The sequence below is a fragment of the Nerophis lumbriciformis genome, linkage group LG30, assembly GCF_033978685.3.
Source record: "Nerophis lumbriciformis linkage group LG30, RoL_Nlum_v2.1, whole genome shotgun sequence".
Taxonomy (NCBI): domain Eukaryota; kingdom Metazoa; phylum Chordata; class Actinopteri; order Syngnathiformes; family Syngnathidae; genus Nerophis; species Nerophis lumbriciformis.
Window position 1 is genome coordinate 18,426,659 of NC_084577.2, and position 19,473 is coordinate 18,446,131.

General features: G+C 37.3%; 2 protein-coding genes across 3 annotated transcripts; both read left to right on the plus strand.

Moving 5' to 3' along the window:
* Positions 1-4,276: 4,276 nt before the first annotated feature.
* On the plus strand, positions 4,277-8,895 carry LOC133572741 (uncharacterized). Its single transcript, XM_061925725.2, has 2 exons — positions 4,277-4,767; positions 7,021-8,895. Exon 2 carries the CDS (start codon positions 7,065-7,067, stop codon positions 8,493-8,495), a length of 1,431 nt encoding a protein of 476 aa, XP_061781709.1. The 5' UTR covers positions 4,277-4,767; positions 7,021-7,064; the 3' UTR covers positions 8,496-8,895.
* A 1,665-nt stretch (positions 8,896-10,560) lies between these two features.
* LOC133572739 (uncharacterized) lies at positions 10,561-18,912 on the plus strand. 2 transcript variants are annotated; one of them, XM_061925719.1, is made up of 3 exons: positions 10,561-11,015; positions 13,753-13,962; positions 16,367-18,912. In XM_061925719.1, the coding sequence occupies exon 3, from the start codon at positions 16,418-16,420 to the stop codon at positions 18,008-18,010; it is 1,593 nt and encodes a 530-aa protein (XP_061781703.1). In that variant the 5' UTR covers positions 10,561-11,015; positions 13,753-13,962; positions 16,367-16,417; the 3' UTR covers positions 18,011-18,912. The 2 variants fall into 2 exon arrangements, with proteins under 2 accessions (XP_061781703.1, XP_061781704.1); XM_061925720.1 differs by lacking the exon at positions 13,753-13,962.
* Positions 18,913-19,473: the final 561 nt, after the last annotated feature.

Here is a 19,473-nt window from a genome sequence, read left to right on the forward strand (position 1 = left end):
TTAATTGTTTTATTTTATTTATTTTTATTGAACAACAAACACAAAAACAGTTATAATTCACACAAAAGTCAATGCACTTTCAACATCAATGAAAGAAAACAAAAGCAAATACAAATACAGATAGAGTATTAAATATAATAAATAATAATAATAATTATAAAAATAATAACAAATATAAAAATAAAAATAAATAAAAAAAGACAAAAAGGGCTACCTAAATCACTTTAAATGTTTTTACCAAAGACATCAATTTAAGGGCTTTTGTACTCTTAATCATTTTACAAGATTTGATTGATAATTGTAAACCATTAAGCCAATTAGAAAATGTAGGCCGTACTTTCATAAATCGACATTTATGTCAATTTTTTTTTGCCTGGATCATAATAATGTTGACAAACATTTCTTTGTTACAGTCGTTTATAAAATACCAAATTTGATATCTTCTATAGTGAATGGGGACATCTCCACATCCTTGTCTCTCAGTCAATCTCTGATCTCCTCCCAAAACACATGTACACTCTCACATTCCACAAACGAATGATTTACATAAACTACAGCTCCCCATATATAACAGCCATCAACCTCCATGTTACATTTAAGTTATAAAAAAATCCTTTGAAGGGCCTTTTCCATTAATCATTTTAAATTGTATTTCTTTAATTTTGGGAAGATGGCCTCAATATGTATATTTAATGATGGGACTGCTAGTGGGACTACTAGTTTCATTGCTCTCACATCTTAACTAACTTTATGTTTCATCATTGAGATGAAAGAACACTTGGAATAACTCTAATGAGTGGAGGAGTATGGTCAAGAAGTAAAAGTAAGATGGTAGAGCTGTTTATGGAAAATGAAACAAATTTTAATTTGCGCACTAAAAAATTAACTATATAATAAAAACAACTGCATTGTTTCCCATCAATCTGCAATCTATTCATGGCATCAGGGCAGGAGTAAAGAGGAACTGCACATTTTTAATGCTGTCTATCATTTACAATTACTATGTGAGACAGGCACATGAATTTACCATGAATTGATTAACGTGGACCCCGCCTTAAACAAGTTGAAAAACTTATTTGGGTGTTACCATTTAGTGGCCAATTGTACGGAATATGTACTGTACTGTGCAATGGATAGTAAAAAATATGCGGCAGCAGTGTTTATGGATCTAACTAAAGTATTTGACACAATTAATCATAATATTTTAATCAAAAAACTAGAACGATATGGCATCAGAGGGTTAGTCTTAAACTGGATAAGAAGTTATCTAACGAACAGGAAACAATACGTGAAGCTTGGCGAACACACTTCTACAACGCTAAATATATCCAGTGGTGTACCTCAGGGATCAATCCTAGGACCTCAATTATTCAATCTCTATATAAATGACATTTGTAAAGTTACAAAATATTTGAAGTTAGTATTATTTGCGGATGATACAACAGTGATTTGTTCAGGAGAGAACACACAGAAGATAATACAAATAATAACAGAAAAAATGAACAAATTAAAAAGATGGTTCGACAAAAACAGACTATCGTTGAATCTCAGTAAAACTAAAATAATGCTATCTGGTAACAGTAGAAGAGAAAGTCAAACACAAATACAAATAGAAATCTCATGTAAAAAATATACAACATAAAGTAGCAAGAAACATGTCAATAATGAATAAAGCAAAACATGTTCTAGACCAAAAATCACTTCATATTCTTTACTGCTCACTAGTGTTACCATATCTGAGTTACTGTGTAGAAATATGGGGAAATAATTACAAACGTACACTTCATTCACTAACGGTGTTACAAAAAAGATCACTTAAAATAATACATAATGTTGGATATAGAGAACATACAAACCCTTTATTTATTGAATCAAAGATACTGAAATTCCACGACAGAGTGAATTTGCAAACAGCTAAAATTATACACAAAGCAAACTATAACCTGCTACCCAAGAATGTACAACAATTCTTCTCAAAAAAAGAGGAGAAATATAATCTTAGAGAAAAATGTAAATTAAAACATTTGTACGCACGTACAACACTTAAGACCTTCAGTATATCAGTATGTGGAATTAAATTATGGAATGGATTAAGCAAAGCAATCAAATAATGTACTAATATGATCCACTTCAAGAAACTCTTCAAACTTAAAGTGTTTACAAAGTACAAAGAACAAGAACCGTGATAAACATTCTGAATGTATTTCATCCATCCATTCTTTCATTCTCAAAACAATCTTACTTATCTCATCATAGTAAATATAACTTACTTCACCAATTATTATTTATTTATTTATTTTTATTGTGATTACTTATGGAGTATGTTGTAAATAAATTGAGAACAGGAAGTGAACAAAAGTTTTAGCAACAGTTACGTAAAAGAAAAGGGGTAGGATTAAATAAGCTCTGCTTCTTCCTACTCCTTTTCGAACATGTTGAAAAGAGAAACTGGAAATTGTGATGTATCATGTTGTATGCTTGCGTGTTCGAAATAAACTCAAACTCAACTCAACTCAATCTACTAATAAAAGTTTCACTCAATCACACACCTGTCTTTTTCTTTTTGTGCATTCTAAATGTGTGGGGGGAAAAACTATAGCAAGAGGGAGTTAACAATGGAGGTAATGGAGATTTGATCTATCCATCCATCCATTTTCTACCGCTTGTCCATATCGGGTCGCGGGGGTGCTCTATAATTTCCACGTTGTATATTGTATTTAATTTAGTAACAGCCACATTCATAATAACATGTAGTGTTTAAGTAAGTTGGTCTAGCTTTTCCAACCCAATTTTGTGTAGCCCACCTTTGTGAAATGTGTGGGACTTTTATCCAAAGCGACATACATAAAAAAATACATATAAAACAATCACTGTAAACATTAGCATTTAAGGGAAGAATGTAATACAAAATATCGATACAAAGTGTCAAGACAGAATAAACTCTCTGCTGCTGCAGCAACAGAGACACAGTCTATAGGTCCCTAAGATATATAGATATCTAATGTATTCATACATTGTTTATGTAGGATATACGCATGTGTATATATAACCTAATCATATTGTTTCTTGAACTTAAAAATAGCTGACCGTTTTCTTCCCCCTTCTCTGGGATTATATTCCCAGTTTTTATCTTGTACGTCTGGTCACTTATAGCATATAAGAATATTATATTACTGTTAAGCCATACTTGCCAACCTTGAGACCTCCAATTTCGGGAGGTGGGGGGTGGGGGTGGCGGGGGCCTGGTCAGGGGTGGGGCGGGGGGCGTGGTTGGGGGCGTGGTTAAGAGGGGAGGAGTATATTTACAGCTAGAATTCCCCAAGTCAAGTATTTCATATATATATATATATATATATATATATATATATATATATATATATATATATATATATATAAAATAAATACTTGAATTTCAGTGTTCATTTATGTACACATATACACACACATAACACTCATCTACTCATTGTTGAGTTAAGGGTTGAATTGTCCATCCTTGTTCTATTCTCTGTCACTATTTTTCTAACCATGCTGAACACCCTCTCTGATGATGCATTCTGCTTCGTCTCCTTGTTGTGTGCGCAGTTGTGCACTGCACTCTCTAAAAGCCCTAGATGTTAATGTCACATATGCATGTACAGTAGATGGCAGTATTGTCCTGTTTAAGAGTGTCACAACATTGCTGTTTACGGCAGACAAACTGCTTTACGGTAGACGAAAACGTGACTGCTGTTGTTGTGTGTTGTTGCCGTGCTGGGAGGACGTTAATGAAACTGCCTAACAATAAACCTGGAGGGGGCGTGGCCTCCAGCTCCGCCTGAATTTCGGGAGAGGCGCTGAATTTCGGGAGTCTCCCGGAAAATCCGGGAGGGTTGGCAAGTATGTGTTAAGCAAACTATGAATAATAAAACACACCAAAACATGTGTCCTTTATCATAGCTACACGTATGACAAAAAACTGCGTGAAAATCAGTGGTATTCAGTGAGGTAAAATTAAATAAATGCGCTGACAGTTCATTGCTCCTGCCAAATGAATTGCACTGAGTGGAGCGCATCACCACTCCAAGATGGCGGCCCCGCGTCTCGTCAGCGCCAGTAGGCAGTATGGGTCGATGCAGCGTCTACTTATAAGATGTCTATGGTATAGAAGACAATACCCCACGCTACATGCTCCTGTACAGTAGGTAGCGGTATGCATCTTTCAAGTTACGGTTGCAACCCGTCAGAAAACCCAAAGAAAAAGGAGACGCCAAAAGGAAGTGACGTAATTCACCCTTTACACATGCGCGGACTGATCGTGTATTCTGCTACCGTTCGTCTTGTTAAAGGCAGTACAGTAGTGTGGTCTTTAAGTCTGCGTTAATTCGTTCCTTTTTAAGTTTTTACATATTCTTATATATGACAAACTAAACTTTATTCATGTCAGGATTAACTTGACTTGACTCAGTGAACTTTGAAGCTTCTGAGGCTAACTCGGCCTGCTACTTAGCTTAGCTTGCTAGCTGCTAACAAAGAGACCCAGAAGTTATTCACACAACGCCAATCAGGCACAATTGTCAGTGTAGAGTGTGGAGATTGTGCGAAAATGTGTAAAATACAAATGCTGAGAGTGTTGGTTAATTAGCGACTAACTGCGGCTATGGAATAAGTATTTGTATTGGTAGAAGGAAAGATAGCAGAGTACGAGGGGGGACTTTCTCCAACCAGAGGTGAACTAACGACAACTGGACGCTGTTTTCAAGAAGCATCAAGTCGTGTTACACAGAACAGGTTTGTTTACTTCTAACTCTCACATATTTACTAACTTTATTTGTACATATATATTTAGGTATTGTTTACATCTCTCTCTCTCTCTCTCTCTCTCTCTCTCTCTCTCTCTCTCTCTCTCTCTCTCTCTATATATATATATTTATATCTATCTATATATATATATATATATATATATATATATATTTATATTTATATCTATCTATCTATATATATATATATATATATTTATATTTATATCTATCTATATATATATATATATATATATATATATATATATATATATATATATATATATATATATATATATATAACTGATATTGTGTCCTTAATATTGCCGTGTGCTCTAAAAATAACTGAATACTGAATGTGTTTTCCAGCTTATCCAGTGTTGGCGCTAGGAATTTTCACAGTGGGGTCCCAGGGACCCCATCAAGTCATAAAAATGGGGTCCCACATTAAATTTTTGGGGTCCCACTTTTTTGTAAGCGTTTCGAAAACAAATGATAAATGTATGCATTATCCTGTTATAGCTCACATTCCATGGTTGTCATAAACGTTACTTAATTTATATTTTTTTTTAAAGAAAACACATTTTTATGCGTACCAAGAAGAGGTTGAATTCCGCATGCACACACGTCTTTTTATGTCTCTCCCAACTCTTCTCATTCTTCGTCAATCATCTTTCTGGCACGGTATATTTACAAACATTTGTGAACTCTGAACATTAGCACACACATTAACACCAGCATGTCGTTAACTTACAATAGTTATTTAACAGTTTTATTTACATGATAGCTCTTTCTTGTCACTTGTCTCGAACGACGGAATAGCGTTGCCCCAGAAAGAGGGCCAATGATCAACAAGCGTTAGTTTCGGTTTTCTACAAAAAACTAGCCAACCACTTATTAAGCGAGACTAATCTCGCAGACAGGGAGCCCAAAACAAGTACTCGATGCCGAGCCATTTTTTTGGCGATATTACAAATCCTAGCTATGTTCCTCTTTGTAATCTCTGTCTCACCTGAGTGTCATTGGAACCGACGTGTACAACTATATTCGCATAGCTAGTGGTGCGATAAGCCTGTGGTTTGTGTTTACTTGGTCTGTTGCAAGTCAGCTCCCTAAGATTAGCTTCAATGTCGGGTGCTCAGGCCCTGAGAATACACTTAATTGTGGCTGGTTTACTAAGCGGTATGTTCCAGGTTATGGAGCCCCCTATGACTAAGGTGTGGTGTCCGGTAGACTGGGGTGTAGGACTAGCTAAAGGGCTCAATCTATTATGCGTCTTAACTGGTTCACCAGCGCTTAGGGCTGCTCGCTACAGCTAACGCTAGCAAACGTGTCTGCTACGAAGTTACTCAGCTCTAACTGGCGGACACGGCCTTCTAGTAGAGCCAACCTATCCATGAGAAAGGTGCATAAAGAACAGGAAGCCATACTCAAGTTATATGGACTATGTACCACAATGGAAACAAGCCTTTTGGCTTTTTGTGCCATCCATTTGCCTTTTTAAAGCATTAAATGGATTCAATTCTTTAAGATGTCAATAAACTTCTCAATCAACCAATCAATATCTTTCACCGAGTGAAGTTCCTGCTGTCTTCAGAGTGCAGTAGCTTCTGACCGGGACTAACTTAGCTTTGCTAGCTTAGCAGCTAGCGAGCTGAAAGTGAAGCGATGAAACAGAGTGGGTGCTTTGTAAGTTTGATAAGACGACTAAATGTGATGGAGAAGGAATAAAGAGAGCTGTAAAAAATTTGAGGCACACAGATAGAAAGATAGAACTTGGCTTTATAGGCGGAATAGTTTATTCCCATGAGCTCCATTGTTGGCCACCTTGTATTAGGCATTTTTTTGTTATTGTTTTTTTTTATTAAGAATGCGCAAAAAAGAAATAGACATGTGTTTATTGTCACATAAGGATAGTGAATGATAGTCAAAATATGAATGAAAAGTGCAGTCCCTCTTTAAAGTGTCGTCATCTAAAGACATAATTAACTGAGGCATTTTGTTAGAATACATATATATTTCTTTTTACACATCTTTTTAATCTATTTTTCCAATTTAGTTTGGCAAATAAACAGTCAGTTAAATTAGAGATGAACAATTGTCCAACTTGAGGTTGTTTATTGATAATACAAGGAAGTTACTGTAAAACTAAGCACACAAAGTAAAGAACATTAATATACACATTGTCTCATATGACTGAGCAAAGCTGGACTTTTTTAAATCAGTTTTTTTTCTTTTTCTGCAGTGGTCTATAAAGAACATTTTCCTGAGCAGCAGCTGACCTCCAAAATGGAGCAGGAGCAACCACAGCCCCCCCAAATTAAAAATGAAGAGAAAGAGCCATATTCCACCCACATTAAAGTGGAAGATGATGAGCTGCAGCTCCCTCTTTTTAAAGAGGAAAAGGAGGAATACAGCATCAGTCAGAAGGAGGTTGATGTCCCCAAGATGCTATTGGCTGGTGTTATTGTGAAGAGTGAAGATGATGAGGTCAAAAGTGAAAGTGAGGAGAAGAGAGAGGCGGAGCCTCTAAGCAGCAGCTCAACTCAACACATGACAACAGAAGATGATGGAGACCACTGTGGAGGATCACAAGCAGGCAAACTCTTAGCTCCACTATCGGATAGTGACGACACAACGTCACACTCTCCTGACACTGATGATGAAGACTCTGAAGCTGATACAACATGTCACACTGACAACACACACTTTGAATGTTCTCACTGTGGCAAAATTTTTAATCAACGTCGTAATCTGAAAAGACACATGAGAATACACGGTGGTGAAAAACCTTTTTCTTGTTCAAGCTGTGGTAAATGTTTTACACAAAATCATAATTTGAAAACACACATGAGAACACACACGGGTGAAAAACCTTTTCCTTGTTCAACTTGTGGTAAATGTTTTACACAAAATAATCATTTAAAAATACATATGAGAATACACACTGGCGAAAAACCTTTTATCTGTTCAATCTGTGGTAAAGGTTTTACGGAAAATAGTAATTTGAAAGCACACATGACAAAACACACTGGTGAAAAACCGTTTTCTTGTTCAATCTGTGCTAAAGGTTTTACTCTCAATATGAATTTGAAAACACACATGACAACACACACTGGTGAAAAACCTTTTTCTTGTTCAATCTGTGCTAAAGATTTTACACAAAATATACATTTGAAAAGACACATGACAACACACACTGGTGAAAAACCGTTTTCGTGTTCAATCTGTGGTAAAGGTTTTACACAAAATAGTGATATGAGAAGACACATGCCAACACACACTGGTGAAAAACCTTTTTCTTGTTCATTCTGCGCTAAAAGCTTTACACTCAATGTAAATTTGAAAACACACATGACAACACACACTGGTGAAAAACCTTGTATCTGTTCAATCTGCGCTAAAGGTTTTACAAAAAATATACTCTTGAAAAGACACATGACAACACACACTGATGAAAAACCTTTTTCCTGTTCCATCTGCGGTAAAGGGTTTACACAAAATAGTGATTTGAAAAGACACATGAAAACGCACACTGGTGAAAAACCCTTTGTCTGTTCAATCTGTGCTAAATGTTTTACGGAAAAGAGTAATTTGAAAGCACACATGAGAACGCACGCTGACAAAAAACCTTTTTCCTGTTCAATTTGTGCTAAAGGTTTTGTACAAACACATACGTTGAAAAAACACATGAAAAGACACACTAGTGAGGAAGTGTGAGTTGTGGTGTGTGTGATGAAAGAAGTGAGAGCATCAGCAACAAATTAAACTCCAGGCTTTTAAAAAATGTTTCTGCCGTTTATAGATCATTTTAGATTAGTGGTGTATGTATGTTTTAAGTATGTGCATTAGTATACAACGTTGTGTACATTCATTTAAAATACAAATTTTCTTTGATTGAACATGTCTTCACTGACTGAAGCATCAACTTATTTTGACTACCCTTATTTGAACTTTTTGGTTTGTTTTCAAAACAAACAGAACAAGACATGTTCCATAAAATAAACAGTGTGTTTGTATGTGTGTGTAGTTGGTTGGAACTGCTACATGTAGATTTGTAAAATAAATGTCACAATTTCTGTTGGTAATGTAACCTTGGTTATGTGCAGTAAAACCTTTCATGAACTCAACTCACCTTGTGTGTGTTCCTAATTGTGTGTTGTATGTCTATGATGAAGAAAGCAGGTATGATTTTGGTTAACCTAAAAGCTAAGGTTCCAGGCATTGTTTTCTCTAAACACATTTGTCTAAATATGACTAACGACACGCATTAGTATGGGTTTCTTGCATGTCGTCTTCATCACTCAAGGAAAATGTAATGTGTTGGAGAGAATTCCTCTGCCCTTTTCAAGTATGTTTCTTTTTTTTTTGAGTCAGATTGAAGCGTCTCGAACATCACCCTATCATCAATCATCATTTTCTCTGTATGTATGGGTGCCCTCATACATCCAAGCCTTTGTATTTTCTCCATATTTTTTTTGGGCCTGTAATCGCAGTCAATTTTCTTTTAAAGGAAAAGCTACTCGTTAAAAAAGTAGCTAAACAACCGCCATGCTACTGGAAAATGTAGTTAAGCGACATACGTAGCTGAGCTACATGTAGCTTATTACTGCCCATCACTGTTTATATTTATATACGATTTATAGATATGTGTATATATTTATATTTGTATAGATATGTATGTGAAAGAATGGGCCGCTCTCAGTGATTTCCAGCATGAAATTTCCTCGCTCCTAAATATTCCAAAGTCAACTTTATTATAAGAGAAGTGAAGAGTTTGGGAACAACAGCAAGTCAGCCACCAAGTGGTAGGCCACGTAAACTGACAGAGAGGGGTCAGCGGATGCTGAAGCGCATAGTCCAAAGACTTTCTGCACAGTTAGTTGCTACAGAGCTCCAAACTTCATGTGACCTTCCAATTAGCCCACATACAGTATGCAGAGAGCTTCATGGAATGGGTTTCCTGGCTGAGCAGCTACATCTAAGCCATACAATGCAAAGCGTGGGATGCAGTGGTGTAAAGCACGTCGCCACTGGACTCTAGAGCAGTGGAGACACCTTCTCTGGACTGATATGTCACGCTTTTCCATCTGGCAATCTGATGGACCAGTCTGGGTTTGGAGGTTGCCAGAAGAACGCTACATTTCGGACTGCATTGTGCCGAGTGTGAAATTTGGTGGAGGAGGAATTATGGTGGGGGGTTGTTTTTTAGCGACAGGTGCGTAGATGGCCCAGGGGGGCCTTGTTATCTAATATATTAGCAGCAGCCGGAATGAGACAAGTAGTTGGAGTTGGAGATGCTGCTGAGCGGAAGCAGGAGAGAAAGACAGTTTACTGGAAAACAAAAGCCTCTGGACATTTATGAAAATAAAACAGTGTTATAATCTGAATTCCGGGCTCTCCTGGCAGTGTGTGGTGGGCCGAAGAACCCTCTACAGATGACAACCAAAAATGCACAAATGTTTTGATTTTTCTTTGTCTTCCCATTATTTATTGTCATATATTGTTGTATTTTATGTTTTATACTTTTATATTGCTCCCATTTCTGTGCAGTGATTGTATTGGTTTATTGTAAATTGTAATGAAGTGGCGACTTTTTCAGAGTGGAGCCTGCCTTCCACCCGAGTGCAGCTAGGACAAGCTCAAAAAGGGACAATCAGTAGAAAATAGATGGAAGTAAAGTCGTGTTTGAATGCAAATAAAGTTATGTTAAAAAAAAAAGAAAGAGAGTGGGGGTTCAACAGGAAGTGACGTTGCTCACCGCTTGCACATGCGCGGACTGATTGTGTATTCTGGTAGCAATCGTCTCGTAAAAACCAACAGAGCATTTGGTCTGTAAGTCTGCGTTAATTGCTTTATTTGTACGTGTTTATCTATTGGTCTTTAAGGTGTGACAAACTAAACTTTATTCAGTCTTCATTTTATGATGAACCCTACTCGACTCAGTGAACCGTGAACTAAGCTTCTAATGCTAATTTATCCTGCTAGTTAGCTTAGCTTGCTAGCTGCTACCAAAGTGACACCGAAAGTGTCACTTTGGTAAATGCGTGAAATACAAATGCCGAGAGTATTTGTGAATCAGCATCTAACTGCGGCTGTGGAATAAATATTTGTAACGTTATAAACTAAGAAAGATGGCAGAGTACAACGAGGAACTTTCTCGAACAAAAGAGAACTAGTGACAACGTCAACTACTGGACGCTGTTTTCAAGAAGCATCAAGTTGTGTCACTCAGAACAGGTTTGTTTACTTCTTACTCTCACATCTTTACTAACTTCATGTTTCATCATTGACATGAAAGAACACTTGGAATAACTTTACTGAGTGGAGGAGCATTGTCAAAAAGTGAAATCAAGATGGTACAGTATATAGTTGGTTATGAGAATTTGTATTTGCGTACAAAAAATTAAAGTGAATATAAACTATATAATAAAAACAACTGCATTGTTTCCCATCACATCCCATCTGCCTCAGGGACGTGCGGTCAGGGTCATTTAAAAAAACAACTAATAATGAAAACTAGGGATGTCCGATAATGGCTTTTTTGCCGATATCCGATATTCCGATATTGTCCAACTCTTAATTACAGATTCCGATACCGATATATACAGTTGTGGAATTAACACATTATTATGCCTAATTTTGTTGTGATGCCCCGCTGGATGCATTAAACAATGTAACTTTACCATGAATTGATTAACGTGGACCCCGACTTAAACAAGTTGAAAAACTTATTCGGGTGTTACCATTTAGTGGTCAACTGTACGGAATATGCACTGTACTGTGCAATCTACTAATGCAAGTTTCAATAAATCAATCAAAAACAAGGTTTTCCAAAATAAGTGAACAACCTCAACTCCAGTTATGGAAAAAAATGCCAACATGGCACTGCCATATTTATTATTGAAGTCACAAAAAGTGCATTCTTTTTTTTAACATGCCTCAAAACAGCAGCTTGGAATTTGGGACATGCTCTCCCTGGGATAACCCTGATACAAACTACAACTATGGGAAATACTATACTTCGAATTTCACAAAGTGCATTATTTTTTATTTTTTTTAAGCATGCCTCAAAACAACAGCTACAAAAACAATGAAGGCATGCAGCTTCAGTCCAGAGTATACTAGAGCATACTTGCCAACCTTGAGACCTCCGAATTTGGGAGATGGGGGGCGGAGGTGTTTGGTGGTAGCGGGGGGTGTATATTGTAGCGTCCTGGAAGAGTTAGTGCTGCAAGGGGTTCTGGGTATTTGTTCTGTTGTGTTACGGTGCGGATGTTCTCCCGAATGTGTTTGTCATTCTTGTTTAGTGTGGGTTCACAGTGTGGCGCATATTTGTAACAGTGTTAACGTTGTTTATACGGCCACCCTCAGTGTGACCTGTATGGCTGTTGACCAAGTATGACTTGCATTCACTTATGTGTGTGTAAAAGCCGCATACATTATGTGACTGGGCCAGCACGCTGTTTGTATGGAGGATAAGCGGACGTGACGACAGGTTGTAGAGGACGCTAAAGTCAATGCCTTTAAGGCACGCCCCTAATAATGTTGTCTGGGTGGAAATCGGGAGATTGGTTGCCCCGGGGGGATTTTCGGGAGGGGCACTGAAATTCGGGAGTCTCCCGGGAAAATCGGGAGGTTGAAACCGATACCGTCAATTTCCGATATTACATTTTAATGCATTTATCGGCCGATAATATTGGCAGGCCGATATTATCGGACATCTCTAATGAAAACAATACATGTCCATTAAACTGTGTAATACATGTATTTTATGTATGATTACAGTCGTTTCTTTTTTTACATTTACTTGACTAAAAATCACCCAATTTGCTCACAAACCTAATATGAGGCTGCTGTTTCTGCTGCCGCATGACTTTCGATCTGCCATCTCTGCATCCTGGGGTCTGGACCAACAACGCCAACATAGAATGTAACAAAAGCCCCAGATGTTGTTTTTTTTTGTAATTATTATTACTTTAATTTCAACAATGCAAATAAATGGAAGTAAGATCTATTTGGTCACATATTTATGAAAGTGAATTACTCCCTTCGTTTTCTAGTTATAGTCTCATTTTAATGATCAATGTGTATTAACAGGGATTAGAGCATTTGAATTGAAGTACAAAAAAACATCCAAAAGCATCAATGCCTCACCTGGTGTGAAAGTCACCGCACGTCACTGATCTGCCCCATCACTCAGATATAATATGATTCTTTATTAACAACAGAAAACATGATGACCTTATTTCACATTATACATTATATTATAGTACAAAGTATATTGAGTAAATAATTACAGAATACATGTCTAGTTACATCCATGAAAACTAAAATACAAACAAAAAATAAACACTAATTTCATAAAATTTAGTTTATATTTTTGTATGTCTTCTTAAATTTGAATCATGTTATTGCTTTTTTTTATTTCCTTGTGCAATTGATTCTACTGTCAGCCCAAAAACTGATATGCGCATACTTTTAATAGTTGAGTAAACACAAGGCTGTTTTAAAGGGGAACTGCACTTTTTTTTAATGTTGCATATCGTTTACAATCACTGTGAGAGACAAGAACACATATGTCTTTTTTTGGGGAGGGGATTGTAAAGATGATTAAAAAAAAAACGCTTCCAAGATGCGACTAATCGGAGTCACTGTTGTAGCCTTCACAGACCCCTAAAACAACTTCAAAACCCTCCATCAGCGTTGTACATACACACTGCAAGTATACATATAATGTAGTAATAGACACGTTCATAACAATACGTAGTATGTACAATATTTACCGCATTTAGGTCATTTTAATCATTGCCGGAACTAATTAATTGACGCCTTTATTTCCGTTTCTATAGCAGCACAGTTCCGACTTCCGGCAACAAATGTGTGTGTGTGTTGAAATCATGGCAGACTTGGTCTAAGACAATGAAGCATATTTATGAGGATTCACAACCTTATCTTTTTTTACCATAATATACAGAGGATGAACTGCTGCTTATAGAAGCGAGCGCGAAGAAGAGGGTGAAACAATGGAGCAGACAGATACCGAGAGACTGAGGTCAGTCGTCAGTGCGTCTTGGTCACGCTGCAAATCCGGAATTTTGAGCAAAGCTATGCCGAAATATTGGAGTGCCCAGATCAACTAGAAACGCCCCCGGCCAGCTTGACCAAACGGACAACTGTCCATTGAGTAAGTCACTATACTATTGTTCACAATACATGCAACACATCACTGTACACAACAGTGCATATTCTGTCGAGTTAGCTGTGTACAAACAAAATGTGGGCTAATACGTTACAGATACTGTAATATGATTGTTCATGTTTTTCAGTCAGTACAGGTTTTTGTCCTATCCATTGTGTTGGTTTATAACAAATTCAAACACGTTTCGTGTTGTCGTAGAAGCTCGCTTATCTCTGTAGCTAGTTTTTACGGCTAATACCGAATCACAGCAATGTGTTAGTACGCCAGGAAAACGAGTTCCTCCGTGTTCGCTCTTACAATAACAGTGTTGCTACAGCTTGGTTATTATATAAGTTACGGAACGTAAATGAAATATTGTTGGCCGTTTTTGAATGCATTTTTAAAGTGATTTAGAGGGAGAATTGACTGCTCCCATAGCTGCATGGCTAGCTACTAGAAGGAGCCGATTTGTATATATTAAAAAGAAGAACAAATTAACGTGTGTCTTCTTGTCTCTCATAATGATTGTGAACGATTGGCAAAATTCCAAAAAAAAGTGCAGTTCGCCTTTAAATTCAATTTACCCCTCAAATTATATCTTACATTTCCGTCTGAACATTTTTTGGATATTTGGCAGCAGCATATTATTTCTCTCTATTATTACATGTGCAGTTTTGAATTACACCAGATCCATAAATTTCATTATTTGCGACTTTATAAAGAGTGTGTTTATGTTTTCCCGAGAGCCAACATTGTGTATCATTCTCAGTAGAGATGTCTGATAATATCGGCCTGCCAATTTTATCAGCCGATAAATGCTTTAAAATGTAATATCGGAAATGATCGGTATCGGTTTTAAAAAGTAAAATGAATTACTTTTTAAAACGCCGCTGTACGGTACATATCCGGTAAAACACGGACGTAGGGCATACTTGCCAACCCTCCCGATTTTCCCGGGAGACTCCCGAATTTCAGTGCCCCTCCCGAAAATCTCCTGGGGCAACCAATCTCCCGAATTTCTCCCGATTTCCACCCGGACAACAATATTGGGGGCGTGCCTTAAATGCACTGCCTTTAGCGTCTTCTACAACCTGTCGTCATGTCCGCTTTTCCTCCATACACACAGCGTGCCAGCCCAATTACATAATATATGCGGCTTTTACACACACACACACAAGTGAATGCAATGCATACTTGATCAACAGCCATACAGGTCACACTGAGGGTGGCCGTATAAACATCTTTAACACTGTTACAAATATGCACCACACTGTGAACCCACACCAAACAAGGATGACAAACACATTTCGGGAGAACATCCGCACCGTAACACAACATAAACACAACAGAACAAATACCCAGAAGCCCTTGCAGCACTAACTCTTCCGGGACGCTACAATACACCCCCGCTACCACCAACCCCCCAACCCTGCCCACCTCACCAACTTTGTGAAAGTCAAAGTATAGTATTTCTCGGTATCGGTTGATATCTGAATCGGTAATTAGGAGTTGGACAATATCGGATATCGTCAAAAAGGCCATTATCGGACATCTCTAATTCTCAGTGCTTTTTTTGGGGAAATGTGCATAACTTGTCACGTGCTCTTGAATGTGTTGCCCCAGACTTCCGCACAGTAATTAAGACAAGGCAATAATAGTGTACAATATAGAGTGTGCAAGATGTTATGATGTTTTTGTTTTTCCTGGGATTCCAAAACTTTTTGCTGTTTTACTACTCAGATAGCTTGTGATCTGATATCACACCCCATATGTTCTTTCAATTTCTGTGTTATCGTTTTTCCGAATTCACATTTATTTGTACCTTCCAGTTTTACAACATTAATTTGGTTTTGTTCAAGTTTAGGGACAATTTATTTTTTTATCAAACCAAAGTTTTAATTTGTTCTTTTATTTTGTTATATCTTCCATGAGCTGCTGCAAGTCCTTCCCAGAACAAAGAAATATTTGTGTCGTCAGCGACGCCATGTTGAAAATAATTTTCTAAATTGAGTGCACAAAGGCTCTTGGGATATGAAAGGGTGCGAAGTGTACACGGCATGCACACTTGTTGCTAATAGGAGAAAAGGACACATTTGTCTGCCGGATTCAAAGGACACTTGGGAGATTTTTTTAATGTGCACTGCGAAGGATGCAGCCCCCAAATTGAGACACAGCTTATATCTATATATCTGTGTATATGAATATATATAGTTCCAATTTAATTTGGCAAATAAAAAGTAAGTTAAATTAGAGATGAACAAACGTCCAACGTGAGGTTATTTATTGATAATACAATGAAGTTACTGTGAAAATAAGCACACAAAGGAAAGTACATTAATATAAAAATTGTCTCATGTGACTGAGCAAAGCTGGACTTTTCTAAACCATGTGTTTGTCTTGTGTCCTGCAGACGTCTGTGAAGAACATCTTCTACCTAAGCAGCAAGAGGGGGACCTCCAGGATGGACCAGGAGAAACCTCAGCCCCCCCATATTAAAAAGGAAGAGGAGGAGCCACATTCCACCCACATTAAAGAGGAAGATGAGGAGCTCCCTTTCTTAAAAGAGGAAGATGAGGAACACAGTATCAGTCAGAATGGAGAGCAACATGAAGGACTGGAGGATGTTGATGTCCCCAAGATGCCATTGATTTATGTCATTGTGAAGAGTGAAGATGATGAGGTCAAAAGTGAAAGTGAGGAGAAGAGAGAGGTGGAGCCTCCAAGCAGCAGCTCAACTCAACACATGACAACAGAAGCTGATGGAGACCACTGTGGAGGATCACAAGCAGACAAGCTCTTAGCTCCACTATCAGATAGTGATGACACAACGTCACACTCTCCTGACACTGATAATGAAGACTCTGAAGCTGATACAACATGTCCCACTGACAACACACACTTTGAATGTTCTCACTGTGGCAAAACCTTTAATCACTGTCGTAACCTTAAAACACACATGAGAATACATGCTGGTGTAATACCTTTTTCTGGTTCAAATAATAATTTACCAATACACATGAAAAAACACACTGGTAAAAAACATGTTGTCTGTTCAATCTGTGGTAAAGGTTTTACACAAAATAATCATTTAAAAAGACACATGAGAATACACACTGGTGAAAAACCTTTTATCTGTTCAATCTGTGGTAAAGGTTTTACAGAAAATTGTAATTTGAAAGCACACATGACAACACACACTGGTGAAAAATCTTATTCTTGTTCATTCTGTGCAAAAGGTTTTACACATAATATGCATCTTAAAAGACACATGACAACACACACTGGTATAAAACAGTTTTCCTGTTCCATCTGTGGTAAAGGTTTTGCACAAAAGAGTGATTTGAAAAGACACATAACAACACACACTGGTGAAAAACCATATTCTTGTTTAAGCTGTGGTAAATGTTTCACACAAAATAATCATTTAAGAATACACATGAGAACACACACTGGTGAAAAACCTTTTATCTGTTCAATCTGTGGTAAAAGTTTGGCAGAAAATAGTCATTTGACAGCACACATGACAACACACACTGGTGAAAAACCGTATTCTTGTTCAGTCTGTGCTAAAGATTTTACTCTCAATAGTCATTTGAAAACACACATGACCACACACACTGGTGAAAAAAAGTTTTCTTGTTCAATCTGCGCAAAAAGTTTTACACAAAATATACATTTGAAAAGACACATGACAACACACACTGGTGAAAAACATTTTTCCTGTTCCATCTGTGACAAAGGTTTTACACAAAATTGTGATTTGAAAAGACACATGACAACACACACTGGTGAAAAACATTTTTCTTGTTCAATCTGTGCTAAAAGTTTTACACAAAATATAAATTTGAAAACACACATGACAACACACACTGGTGAAAAACATTGTGTCTGTTCAATCTGTGCTAAAGGTTTTACTCGAAATATACTTTTGAATAGACACATGACAGTGCACACAGGTAAAAAGCCCCTTTCCTGTTCAATCTGTGCTAAAGGTTTTGTACGAAAAGATAAATTGAAACGACACATGAGAACACACACTGGTGAGGAAGTGTGAGTTGCAGTGTGTGTGATGAAATACTCTCTTTAAAAAGCCATTGTAAGAAATACAACAGAGAACAAACAGCAGCAGCAAATGAAACTGCAGGATTTTGAATAAACTGTCAAAACTTTGATTTTCTAGCGACATTTGCCACATACAACGTGTGACATCATTGTTGTGTGTCTAACACAATCTTGTTCATATACTGTTAATACATTAGATTTTTTTAGATTAGTGTTTTATGTATGTTTTAAGTGTATGCATTAGTAAAGAACATTGTGTACATTTATTTAAAAAGCACATTTTCTTTGATTGAAAACATCTACAGACTGAAGCATCATATTGTTTTGAATACTGTTGTATTCACATTTGTGTTCGTTTAAAAAAACCCGAACAAAACATCCATCCATCCATCCATTTTCTACCGCTTATTCCCTTTTGGGGTCGCGGGGGGCGCTGGAGCCTATCTCAGCTACAATCGGGCGGAAGGCGGGGTACACCCTGGACAAGTCGCCACCTCATCGCAGGGCCAACACAGATAGACAGACAACATTCACACTCACATCCACACACCAGGGCCAATTTAGTGTTGCCAATCAACTTATCCCCAGGTGCATGTCTTTGGAGGTGGGAGGAAGCCGATGTTAGATAAAATAGACTGTATGTGTAGTTGGTTGGAACTGCTACGTGTACATTTGTAAAATAACCCCACAAATGCCACATTTTCAAGCACTTTAATCTATGTATGTCACTTTGACTGTGTAATGTGTGTCAAGCAAATGTCGCACCATGGTGTTGAGTGACTCAGAAACATTAATAAACGAGTTGAGAAATAAAAATACGCTAAGGTTTGATCTTTCTTTATTATTTTACAGGTATGGCCCAAACTTTATTTATACTATTTAACCCCTTTGGTTACTTACTATAACATGTTACAGTGTTAGGAAGTCGTTTACAATGTTTAGTAAGTCGTTTGTCGTGAACCTGCTTTTGATTTGGATATGTCCAAATATGACACTAGTGAACTGTTGTGTTAAAAAAAAGTTGCGTAATGTAATCTGGGGAAGATGTGGTTACATAAAGATGTTTTGTGGAAAAATGTTAATGAGTTATTAACCTTTCAACAAGAATTTCTACAAAGAACATATGCTATCTTCATGCTAGCTACACACTGCTAGGCTTGAGTGTGGCCAGTGTCACACTATAAGGGGCCGTTGGAGACAATATTCAGAATTACCTCTTACATACACTACTGAAATGTTTTTCTCTCGCACACACTACGGAAACACTCTTAAACACACTACTGAAATGCCCCCACATAAACAACTAAAATGTTTTTTTCTCACACACTACTGAAACACTCACATACACACTACTGAAATGCTCTCACATAAACAACTGAAATGTTTTTCTCTCACACACACTACTGAAACACTCATACACCCGACTGAAACACTCTTATACACACTACTGAAATG

What these genes read in the sequence shown, in the direction of transcription:
- LOC133572741 (XM_061925725.2), top strand. Translation starts at nt 7,065, where the DNA reads ATGGAGCAGGAGCAACCACAGCCCCCCCAAATTAAAAATGAAGAGAAA.
- LOC133572739 (XM_061925719.1), top strand. Translation starts at nt 16,418, where the DNA reads ATGGACCAGGAGAAACCTCAGCCCCCCCATATTAAAAAGGAAGAGGAG.